Source organism: Tympanuchus pallidicinctus, unplaced genomic scaffold (assembly GCF_026119805.1).
Source record: "Tympanuchus pallidicinctus isolate F22 unplaced genomic scaffold, pur_lepc_1.0 scaffold10, whole genome shotgun sequence".
Taxonomy (NCBI): domain Eukaryota; kingdom Metazoa; phylum Chordata; class Aves; order Galliformes; family Phasianidae; genus Tympanuchus; species Tympanuchus pallidicinctus.
The window spans coordinates 4,568,760-4,580,714 of record NW_026294619.1 but is presented as its reverse complement, the minus strand read 5'-3'; the positions used below and the strand labels follow the sequence as shown (position 1 = coordinate 4,580,714).

Below are 11,955 nucleotides of genomic sequence, written 5' to 3'. Positions count from 1 at the left end.
TGAACCAGTACACCGAGATGGGCTGAAATAGTTTCCAATCTGGAGCAACAATCTCCAATGTGGAGTATGGGAAGAAAATAATTTTTTGGTACAATTACTAAATAAAAATATTTTTGATTCCTTTTTAATTTCTATTTTTGTGCTTGTTTTATAATATATTATTACAGTAGTGAGTGTATGTTTTTTTTAAATAAATATACACATAATAGAGTGCATGCTCAAATGTTTTTCGCTGATTGAAGGGCACAATCAAAAAAGTTTGGATACTACCGAATGAGTGGATTGGAAAGGACCTTAAAGCCCATCCAGTTCCAGCCCCCTTCCCCTGGGCAGGGTTGCCACCCACTAGATCGGGCTGCCCAGGGGCCTGTTTGGATGAGTGGATGTCATTAAAGCAAACTGGTTCTGCTCAGATTTGAAAGAAGTGTATGTGGAAAGTCTTATCTCTGTGAAAATTAGCCTTAGCTCTTCTGTGCCATACATAGAGAACTACAGAAGGCAAAAATAAAACCAGGGAGACAATAAAAAGGTTTGAGAGGAATCTGGGGGATTTCTGCTGCACTATCTGTGTGAAGTGCTTATGGAAAACCAAAGCCACCATTTTTATTATTTCAGAGAGATTTGAGAGAGACAGTATCTTGTAGAAAATCAGCCAGTGTTATTGGGAAGAATGGACAGTCTTTGAACCTCTTTTTCATAGAATCACAGAATGACCTGGGTTGAAAAGGACCATGATGACCATCTGGTTTCAACCCCCATGCTATGTGCAGGGTAACCAACCAGCAGCCCAGGCTGCCCAGAGCCACATCCAGCCTGGCCTTGAATGCCTCCAGGGATGGGGCATCCACAGCCTCCTTGGGCAACCTGTTCAGTGCATCACCACCCTCTGTGTGGAAAACTTCCTCCTAATATCTAACTTAAACCTCCCTTGTCTCACTTTAAGACCATTCCCCATTGTCCTATCACTATCCATGCACATAAATAGCTGTTCCCCTCCTGTTTGTAAGCTCCCTTCAAGTACTGGAAGGCCACAGTGAGGTCTCCCCAGAGCCTTCTCGTGTCCAAGCTAAACAAGCCCAGTTCCCTCAACCTTTCTTCAAAGGAGAGGTGCTCCAGCCCTCTGATCATCCTAGTAGTCCTCCCCTGGAGGACCGCTAGCTTCTGTCCTCGTGCTTTCCCTCTTTATACACCTGAGGTTGCAGAGACATGGGTTTTTGACCAGGCTGCATCTCAGCAGCTGCTGACCCACCATCGCCTGTTTGTTCTTTCCCTTTTTCTGCTTCGCAGGATAAAGTCTTCTGCCACGTACGTGTAGTCTGTCCTCAGTGCTCTTAAATGAATGAGCTCATCGATGACTCTATTGACATGCATGTTTGCTTGCCCCCAGCTTTCCAACGACCAGGTCACACTGTACCAGTCCCCTTTTCATTTAATTATTTACCCTTTCTTCAGGCCTTGTGCCACCTGCGATGTTTTATCAGTGATGACGGTCTGCTTTCTTCCAGCCTATCGATATAAAATTTAAATATTTCAGACCCCCAAATCCTCCTTTGTTCCAAATTTTGAGGTGCTGGTAAGCCAATTCCATGATCAAGAAAGGTGGGCTGTCCTGGGAGGGGTTTCTTACTTAGAAATTATTTCCCCTGCAGTACCCAGAGAAACGAAAACTGTAGGTATTCCTGGGTGTTTCTGAATTTCTGTTGGTTGCTAAAATCAAAACTGAGTGTGGAGATCTGCCCGCAGGTAATTGGTAGCCACGGGTGGGCGTCCTGGATTAGCTTGTGTGGGCATGGGGACCAGTGGTGGGAGGATTTATGCATTTTTCACTTTTTTTTTTTTTTTTTTGGTGGGAGAGGAAGGTTTGAAAGTCACTTAGCTGGGATAGTGTGTCACCATTTTTACAGGCAATCGAGCGAAAAAGAACAAAGCGTGAGCCTTTATGGCCGGCGCTCACAAGGCATTTCGTGTTTCTGCAGAATCTCACCAAAGGGAGGGGACGTTTGGCGACGCCAGGACCGCGATGCCCCGGTGAACGTCGTTGAAAAGGACCACAATGATCATCTGGTTTAAATCCCCCTGCTATGTGCAGGGTCACCAACCAGCAGCCCAGGCTGCCCAGAGCCACATCCAGCCTGGCCTCGAATGCCTCCAGGGATGGGGCATCCACAGCCTCCTTGGGCAACCTGTTCAGTGCGTCACCACCTCTGTGTGAAAAACTTCCTCCCGATATCTAACCCAAACCAGAAAGACGATTTTCTGAGGGAAGGACGGCGAGCAGCGGAACCGCCAAGTGACAACAGCTCCCAGCAGCACCGCGACGGCGCCGGAAGGGGAGGGCCGGGGGGGCGGGGCGGCGTGCGGCCTTATGAGCGCTGCGGCGGTTTTCCTTCATAAGGAGGTCGGTGGGACTGCAGCTCCCGTGGTGCTACGCGGCGGAGGGCGGGGCGTAGTCCTGGCCCGGGGGGGCTGAGGGGCCGGGAATGGAGGCGATCCGCTGCGGTGAGTGCCGCGCTCCGGGCCGGTTGCGGCCCTTGGAGGGCGGAGAGGCGACCTCGGAGGGAGAGGTGGTTCGCGTTGCAGGCTCGGGGTCTGTCGGCCTGCGAGGCCTGGCGGTGGGGCGAGGCCGGCGGGGCGTTGGCGGCTCCTCGGATGGCGGCGCGGTACGGGGCGCGGGCCCGTCGTGCCGGTTGTGTGCCGCGTGGGCTGCGGGCGGTGGTGGGGTCCCGAGGGCTCTCGCCTTCAGCCTTCTCCCCTTCATTCTTTATCGTTTTCACCGTACGCTGACTAACACCAGCGGGTTGCTGCTATGGCGGTTGCGAACTCTTTGGTTTCTTGTCTCCTTCCAGGCTGCTGCTCATGTGCCGATGGCGTTGCGGGAGCACTATGAATGGAGAGGTTAGGGCCAGCGGGCAGTTGGCGGTGTGTGCTTCTGCCTTACTGCAGGACAGCGGTAGCTCAGTGTCTCTGAAGTCACCTGCAACAACTGGAACTGTGTGTGCTGCTGGTTCTGAGGAGCAGTAAGGTAAGAAGGCTTGAGCAGCATCGCTTCCTAATCCTGTATTGCCTGGAGTATCAAAAGTAGGAGTGTGTTTGAAAGTGTTGCTGGCCACGTCCCCACACTTAATTTTTCAGATCTTCTACCTGTTTTCTCTCATAGCAGCCCAATTGTAAGTGTATTTTCTGAGAAAGTGCTGGAACTTATTAGGTTATGCTTGCAGCCTTGCTATTTTGTGATGCTGGGTAGAAGGAGTTTCCTATATGTGATGGCCTGCTAGCTCATGGGAACAATTCCTGTAACTGGAGACAAATTCCCTTCTGCTTTGGAACACTGACTTCATAAAATGCTTATCCACACCCTAGTCCTGTGAGTCCTGTGCTTGGTTGCTTACCAGAACACTTGCTTTTGTGTTATTCTTTGTTTTTTGTTTTTTGTTTTTTGTTTTTTTTTCATTTCCAACTCTACTGACCTGCACTTTCTTCCTCTTATGGGAAGTGTGTACATCTTTGTATTCCTTCAAATATTGCTGCTGGTTTGGTCGTCTTCCATGTTTTGAAATTTTTACATGCCTCACTTCTTCTAAGAAGTGTAACTACAGTTTCCTTTGAGGCACTTATGCTTGAGTGCCTGTATGCCATTGCCCTGTGTTTGTGTTCACTGCCTAGTTTAGTCTCAGCCATAACCTTTCTTAAGTAGTTTGTGCTATTAGAATGAAATGTGCTGGTGGTGAGGTATGAACATACCTTTTTAAAAACAAGGTTCTTGCTGACAGCCTATAAAGAGAAAAGATACTTCTATTTAGCATTAATCTTTGTCTCTATAATTGTCATCATCTTTAGTGGTAGTGGGTTTTTTCTGTAAGTAGTGTCATGTAAAAGTATCTCCCACACTTTTTTTTTTGTGTGCAGCTTTCTGGTAATTATTGTCACTGATTATGCTTACAACTCCTTTTGAGTCCTGCCTGACAATGAAAGCTTGATTCTGTTCTGAGCAAAGGACACCTCCTTTAGATGGTGAGCTTTTCCTGCTAGTGAAGATACTCTGCAAATGAGCAAAGTGGCCAAGCTTCTGTCAGCGTCTGTGGCATGGAGAATTTCTAGTTCAGAATTGTCCTAAAGTGCTGTTGAGTTATTCATCTCTCCTATAATTGTATTTTCTTTAAGCACTCTAAGTGCTAGACAGAAGCATTAAGGACTGTTGTTAACAAGGGTGTGTGCTCTTGCTCTGGTGCTGTCTTGTCTATTCTGCAAATCCATGTATGTTCTTCACAGAAGGAACCAAGGCAAAGCCACGTGCTGATTTTTAGGGGCCAGTAGCCATGTCAGCTGTTTCTGCCTATCTCCAGAGCTATGCATTCTGTCATTTGTGTCCAACCTTTTGTCTTGCCTGGGCTGCATTCAGTGAGGAATTGTCTTGGGCTGCATATATGTAGACATCTCTGAAACTATTGCTTCCTATTTATTTCCATGGGAACTACAAATGAAACGAAGAATATAATAATAATACTCAATAGAGCAAGTTCTCAGCTACAAAGCACTATTCTTCCCCACCATTAGTTGTGCATTTTTGCCAGTGATGTACAAGAGCCAGCATGCCCATTTGTAGAAACCTGCACCAATGGAAGTGATTCGGTGTCACTGTTACACTGCTGAAATGCACCATCCACTGCCTCACTGTGCTCACGTGCCATGTTTGGTCTCTGCAAATTTTCAGCAAGCATCAGTGAAAGTCAGTAGGTGCCATTTTTTCCTCATGGAAGAATTCAGTCCCATACTTCTGCTTTGTCTGCACTGCCATGTCAGTTACCATTTTGTCTGACTGCCCCTCTGCTGCCATCTCGTACAACATCAAAATGTGATTAAATACTGTCTGGAAGATTCAGCCTCTACTGCCATACCACCAACGTCTGTCTCTGTTGTAGGCTGACATAGTAAAACAGAGATGTTAGTTCCAAAGCAGCACTAGTATGTAAATAGTTAGATTAGTTATAGTATGTAAGCTGCAAAACTTTATTTTTTAATTAAAACATGAAAAAATGAGCAATAAAAACACAAAACTAATGTGATATTTGACCTTGGTTTTGTGAAACTAACACAAATACAGTTCAGTGTCAGTGGCTGGAATTCTTAGTTCTCAAGGTCCTTGTCAGATTTTTTTTTTTAAGGAATTTTACTCTTTCTGTGCTTCATCATAGTTGCTGACAAATGTACATACTGCCAAAAAGTGATGACATGAGTAAGGTGAAGTGAGGGATGTTTTTCCTGTTGTAATGGAGGGCTTATATAAATCCAGTAGAGAGAGATAATCAGACTTGAGTTGAATACTTGAGTGCAACTTACATTCAATTTGAGAATTTTCAGGTAAATATATTTGTCGTCTAAAAATAGTCATAAATGAAGGAGTTGATCTCAAAAAATTGAGATCTTGAAACTTATTCTCAAATTCCTTTATCTAAATGAAAAGCATGACTGTGTATTTTCTCTTTCAGTTCACAGAACTGTTACGTTCAGTCACTGTATCAAAGTGTGTGATGTTATTTGCCATCACTTAAGTCAGCACTGCCCTGTGCCAGTGCTCTGTGTCAGACAGTGCCAGCTGTACACTGCTATGTGGTTGTTGTGAGCAATGAGTGTGCCCCCTCAGTGGGGCAGAGCTGCTGCCATGATGATGTGAGGCAGGAGATGGCTGCAGGGTGGTCTGGACCACGTACAGCCTGCAGGCTGAATGTGCTGGTGTTACATGGTTGAGCATCAGTGGGTGGCCATGGATAATGAATGCTAGGAGGTGCTTGAATTTGCCTGCTGTGTTCCTCTTCTGCTCCTCCAGTGCCCTGTGTACTTTGAGCTAGCAAGGGACAGTGTAAGTACAAAACTTAAGATTGAACAGTACATGAAATATTTGCTTCTAAATCTTGTTGCTGTGTCTTCTGGATAAATAAGCCCAGATAAGATTTCTTCCTCCTGATGACTGCATAGCTTATAAAAGTTCAGAGCTTGTAGATTGTTTTTTAGTGTTGCAAGTGTTGTGGTGTTTCAATTGGATGCTATTTTTTAGTTCAGAAAACATCAGTTCTAATCTCAATCACTTCTAATAAGCAGTTAAATAAGGCATACTGTCTGTAATAATCTCTCTTCCAATATAGAAATGAGGTATTGGGAATGATATAAGTATACATAATCTTTCACTCTCAACTCCATTAGCAGATTTGAACCAAGTGGAGGAGCAGGGAAAAGAAATGACAAGGGCATGGTTAGCAACAGATACTAATGCCTTTGAAATTCCCTGCTTATTTTGCACTTTGTTTCATAGTTTAGAAACTTGTATTGGAACATCTGACTTGAGCACTTTTTTTTTTTTTTTGTTAATGTTGTGTGTTTAGGCATTTGTTGTTCTCAATTCATTCAACTTCAAAGGAGCTAAACTAAAACTAAAAAAAAATGATCAAGATGTGCAGGGGAAGGAAGGTAAAATGAGCAGTAGAGAAGAACTGATTAGATTGTGTGGTAGCTCATAACACCAGAACAGCTCTAGCTGCAGAAGTGACTTCAGTTGATATTTCATTTGGCAAGAGCATCAAGCTCTATTTATCATAATCCATAAATTTGAGTACTGTAAGCACATGACAGACATTTCAGAGTCATCTGACGTATTGCAGTATCTAGAAAACGTTGTGTATTAGCAATCAGTTGCTCCTTACAAACACAGTATTGTCCAAATGTAAGTGCATGTCTTATCAGTTTTCCTCCTGTGCTGCCTTTGCCTCTGAGTTTGTGATTTGATGTGGGCCTGTGAAGGAAGGCCTTGGTTGTCTCTTACAGGGAGCCAGAACAAGGTCCTCCTGGTGGTATGTGAAGGTATTTCAGTTTTGGAAGCTATTGTCATCTAATGCCCATGAAACAGGGCATTCCCTTGGCAGTATTGTAGTTCTTCAGAAATGCCTCTGCGTATGGTGTGGCATTATCTCAGAATTTATTGTAATTTCCATACCTGTCCTGCCTTGCTTCTTTTGTGTTCTGTCTGTAGTGCCTAGATCACTTTGCAGTTTCCTAAAAGGCATTCCAGTATTTTGCCATGGCTGCCCTTTGTGAACAGTCTGGAAAAGGCTTTTTGGCATATGCATGATTCCTACCTTTGGTGTAAACACAAGCTGTGAAAGCCATATGGAGTGGTAGGCTAAAAGTAGCTTCTACACTTGCTAATCTCTTTAAGGGAAGGTAAATCTTCTGGCTGAGTGCTGTAGTTGTATTCTCTGCTTTCTGTGGTTGCCTACAGTCAAGAAGAGAAGTGCAAGTGAGCTGTGCCATCTGCTTTGGAGGCAGAATTGCTGTTGCTCTCTTGGGGTGATGTATGGAGGCTGGGATAAGAGCGATACCTGTGCCTTGAATTCACATTTCCAGTGAGCATGGAGTAACACAGTAGGCCTAGCATTTCTGTGCTTCTGGCATCTTGGAAAAGAAAAAGATGCATATCCTAAAGAAATATTGCATTATAGGAATGATGTCTTGAGGCTGAATGTTGCTAAGATAACTTTGTTTTTAGCATCAGAGGAGTTACTCACTTGGACCTTCTCTTTCATTTCAGCAGCAATGATGGATAACCGTTTTGCTACAGCACTGGTAATTGCATGTGTTCTCAGCCTCATCTCCACCATATATATGGCAGCTTCCTTGGGCACTGATTTTTGGTATGAGTACCACACTCTGTCCCCTGCTGAGAACATTACTGAGGCTGGCAGGAGCATCTGGGAGGAATTTGTCAGTGAAGAGGCAGATGAGAAGACCTACACAGATGCACTCTTCCGGTGCAATGGCACAGTTGGGTTGTGGAGGAGGTGCATCACCGTACCCAAAAACTCTCACTGGTACAGCCCACCAGGTATCTCTGGACTAATTAACGCTTCACAACTTTGACTCAAGTGGCACTTTTTTCACCTGGGAAGCTTATTTCTAACTTGTATGTTTGCTTTTTAGTAGTGGCAATGTAAACTTCTTTAGAAGTGAAATGAGAAATGATCTGTGCCTGTCAATGCTACAGAATCTGAATTTGGTGTATTGTATTTGGTCTAAATTTAGTCTGGTATAACTTGAGTTGTCATGTGCTTTTTTTGCATCTGCTGCCTAACAGGTGATGCAGTTATTATGGCTCTGCCAGTTATCTTCTGCCTAGGTGAGATCAAAGTGGGGGAACCAAAACAAGACAACACTTGCTCCTTTTAGATGGTTATTTGTTTTCCTCACATGTCACAAATGCTCCACAGTGGCATCAGCAGAATTTGGAGCTGTTGGATATAGAATGACTGATTTTTTGACAAATGGTGGTTGCTATAAAGAAGTTGGTGGAAATTCTGCATATGTAATGCTATGCTTTGTTCTACTAACTACGTTCTCCTTGCTGTTGAGATATCCTAAAAACTGTTTTGGGAAGTATTTTTTTTCTTAGTCTAAAATTTTACATGGAGGAGCTTTCCAGTTTAAATGCTTAGGAGAATTGAACGGAGAAGGGGAGTTGGGTGGGGGAAAAAAACCAATGGCAATTGTCTGTGATGTTTTGTTGTTTTGTTTTTTTTTTTTTGTTGTTGTTGTTCCAGAAACTGATATGACTACAAACTGCATCAGTTTTTCCCTCTCTGATCAGTTTATGGAGAAGTACATAGAGCCTGGAAATCACAACAGTGGCACAGATTTGAATAGGACCTGTAAGTGTCTTTCACATCTTGTAGGTAACAACAGTGGGATTTTAAAAAAGCAGAATGGGGGTTTTCTGAATGCAGTTGCTGATGAGACAACATCTGCATCTTGATCTGCAGTTTGTTGGTGCTTTTGTGTGTTTTTTTTATTTTACTGTAGCGTAAGTAGTAGGTCAGAGCTTTAAAGGAAAGCTTAGGTGTTCTACAGGAATGTGGAAGTTTCAAGTTCTTTCTTCTTCAGAGCCTTTTGTCCTTTTTAGATAAACCGATGAAGGAGTGTGGGTGGAAAGGAGCATGGTGGAGCAGGTCAGTTCAATAAACCTGGCTTATGTTTCTTTAATGTGCAGATCTCTGGCGATTGCAGTTTCTCCTGCCGTTTGTCAGCCTCGGTCTCATGTGCTTTGGAGCTCTGATTGGGCTCTGTGCATGCGCCTGTCGCAGCCTGTACCCTGCCATTGCCACTGGAGTCCTCCATTTTCTTGCAGGTAGGTCCTCTGCCATCCGCTTATTCTCCCTCCTCTATGAGCTCTTAGTGATAGCCAGAGTGCTTCAGTAGCAAACTAACTGCACTTTCTTCTGTTTTCTCCAGGACTTTGTACACTGGGCCTGGTTGGCTGCTATGTAGCTGGGATTGAGCTGCTTCATAAGAAGCTGCCCCTACCTGGTGATGTGAGGGGTGAATTTGGCTGGTCCTTCTGCCTAGCCTGTGTCTCAGCACCTTTGCAGTTTATGGCAGCTGCTCTTTTCATCTGGGCAGCTCGTACCAACAGAAAGGAATTCACTCTCTTGAAAGCATACCGTGTAGCATAGTAAATGTTGCTACGCAAGTATTAGCTTTCCATGTGACAGACTCCCCTCAACCCTTATTACTTTTTATTGTTCTTTTAGACAGAGATTTGGCCTCGTACTGCTTTCTTCTTGCCAGTTGATACAGTATAGCTTGCAGGCCCTGAAGACAAAGACCTTTGGGCTGAATGACCAAACTTTGCCAGAAGTCTGCAGAACTTAGTTTCTAAAAATGGTTTTTAATATATATATATATATGTAAGTTTGCTTTAGTTGACTTTTCTTTGAACATCGTCTTAGTTAAATGTATATTTTTTTCTTAATTTTATTACTCTATGAGCCTGACAGAGGATATAGGGAAGGCGTTGTGATGTGGAAGTGAGATAGGAAAAGATGCAGGTAGGCAAGAATGGGAACTGTGGAGCAGAAATTATAAATCACTGTTTGAGCACTCTCCATAGGCCATAGAGGAGACAAGAGACATGGAAAAAGAGGAACCTGTCTTATGGAAGTACTGTAGTTAATCAGTGCTATAGCTTATCTTTGGGTCTCTTACTCTTGCTAGATTGTTACTTTCTATGGCTTCCACCAAAACTGATGTAGGCAGAGCAGCTGGCCCTGGAAGTGGTTGCACAGCACATTTTGCTAAACAGAGAACCTGTGCTGCTTTTGCTGTGAAAGAGAAGTTTCCCTATGTGGAATTTCTTGCTACCCTAGGTACGCTGCTTCCAGGTACCTGCACTACCTGTGGTCGTGTGCTCTAATCTTGTGCTTTTGCTTGTAGTGAAATAAGGCTTTCCTAGCTCCTGTTGTATTGAAGGCAAACCTTTACAACCTTTTTCACTTGGAATTTGATTTAGTATGTGTGTGTATATGTACATAATATAAACTTTTGTAAATGCTCTTATTTTACCTATGTAGCACATAACAGGGTTTGGTGGTTTTTTTTTTTTTAAAGGTGCTGCTCAATTCCACCTTGTCTCAGATCTATTGGTTAAGTGAAATAAAACAGTCCTCAGAAACTTCTGGTGTTGTGTGGATTTGTTGGGATAGGGAAGGAGTGCACTAGAAGGACTGGGGAAGGGGAGAGGAGAACTATGCATCTCTCTGTAGTCAGGGAAATGTCGCCAAAAACAAATACATTTTGTTAGGCGTGTGGGTGACGTGATTTTTCTTCGACTGTCAGCTGGAGTGGGGACTTCCATAACTACTCCCAGGAAGCAGTTCCCAAGTGGTTGCTGTTACTTTTCTTAGTCTTATAGCTGTAGTGCAGGGTGTTGCTGCCGTAAAGATTCTGAAGTCATCAGAAGTGCTGGATCGCCATTCCTTTTGTAGGTAGGTTACCTCCATTATTTCCTTGATTTCCATAACTTTTCTTAGTCTGTCATCTGAACTGCCAATACTCCTGTTGCTTTTTGTTGTTTCTTTGTACGTACTGGACTGCTATTTCTACTCTCTGGAGGTTATTTCTCCGATAGGATTTTTTTTGTCTGTCATCATTGTAGATTTTTCTTTCTGTCATCACTTTTACACGTTTTCTGATTTGCTGCACTTCCATATCTTTTATCTGGATGCTTCTTACTTTATTTCCGCCTGTATCCTGCTGTCCGTTAAGTCAGACTAGCCAGAAGTGTAAGGGAGATGAACCTGCTTTTCTTCTCTGTGCTGGTGAGGCCTCACCTGGTATACTGCATCCAGCTGTGGTTTGCTCAGTACAGGTGACAAACAGACCTGTTGGACAATGTCCAGAGTAGGGCTGCAGAAATCATCTTGGAATGGAACACTGTTGCTGTGAGGATAGGCTGGGTGAGCTGTTGCTCTTCAGTCTGGAGACAGGGAAAAAAAAAAAAAGCAAGGCTCTGAGGGTCCATTATTTCAATTATTTTTTGGCTTTGTCATCTAAAGCATGACTCTCATTGGTTTACTGTGGAGCTTACGTTAGTTATTTATTTTTGTTTTCTTCCTTTGTCAAGGGACACATCAGGCTGATGCTGAATGCGGGAGGTTATTTCTGTTATTCCCATTATTTCTGTTCTCTTACTTGGTCAGCTGCATGTCAGGCTGAGGCTGGATCACTTGAGATTTCCTTTATTTCTGCTATTTCCCTTATTTTCTAGTGTAAGCTATGTTACATTGTGCATGCTGCACTTCTGATATCCTGGCAAGCTGTGTTTAAAAGCTGTTTCAGCCTTAAATCTTTTAGGGGATATGACCCCATTGCCCTGGCAGTTGCTTTAGGTAAGGCAGTGTCCACGAAACCTTGACAGTTTCTGGAGGATTTGAGCCTCTTCTCTAAGCTTGCCTGTCCTATAGCATTTCTCCCTTCTGCACTTCTCAAGCTTCTCTTTTTGGAAATATATCACCATGAAGTTAAGCCTTAGATGCTGTACACCTGGCACTCACAGATCAGTAGATGCTGTACAAATTTCTTTTGGGTCTCAGCTGTAACCTGGAAACAATAATAATGCTCTGTCTTCATCTAAAT

General features: G+C 43.6%; 1 protein-coding gene across 2 annotated transcripts; it reads left to right on the top strand.

Annotated features, from left to right (window-relative positions):
* The first annotated feature begins 2,392 nt into the window (after positions 1-2,392).
* Positions 2,393-10,492, top strand: CLDND1 (claudin domain containing 1). 2 transcript variants are annotated; one of them, XM_052705098.1, is made up of 6 exons: positions 2,393-2,499; positions 2,847-3,022; positions 7,583-7,873; positions 8,586-8,693; positions 9,032-9,169; positions 9,274-10,492. In XM_052705098.1, exons 3-6 carry the CDS (start codon positions 7,585-7,587, stop codon positions 9,492-9,494), a joined length of 756 nt encoding a protein of 251 aa, XP_052561058.1. In that variant the 5' UTR covers positions 2,393-2,499; positions 2,847-3,022; positions 7,583-7,584; the 3' UTR covers positions 9,495-10,492. The 2 variants fall into 2 exon arrangements, with proteins under 2 accessions (XP_052561058.1, XP_052561047.1); XM_052705087.1 differs by having other exon boundaries at positions 7,580-7,873.
* The last annotated feature ends 1,463 nt before the right edge of the window (positions 10,493-11,955 follow it).

Bases quoted from the DNA above. Each gene is read 5' to 3' on its own strand.
- CLDND1 (XM_052705098.1), top strand. From the start codon at position 7,585: ATGATGGATAACCGTTTTGCTACAGCACTGGTAATTGCATGTGTTCTC. The intron at 8,694-9,031 runs GTAAGTGTCTTT...TTTAATGTGCAG, and splicing joins CACAGATTTGAATAGGACCT to ATCTCTGGCGATTGCAGTTT. The intron at 9,170-9,273 runs GTAGGTCCTCTG...TGTTTTCTCCAG, and splicing joins AGTCCTCCATTTTCTTGCAG to GACTTTGTACACTGGGCCTG.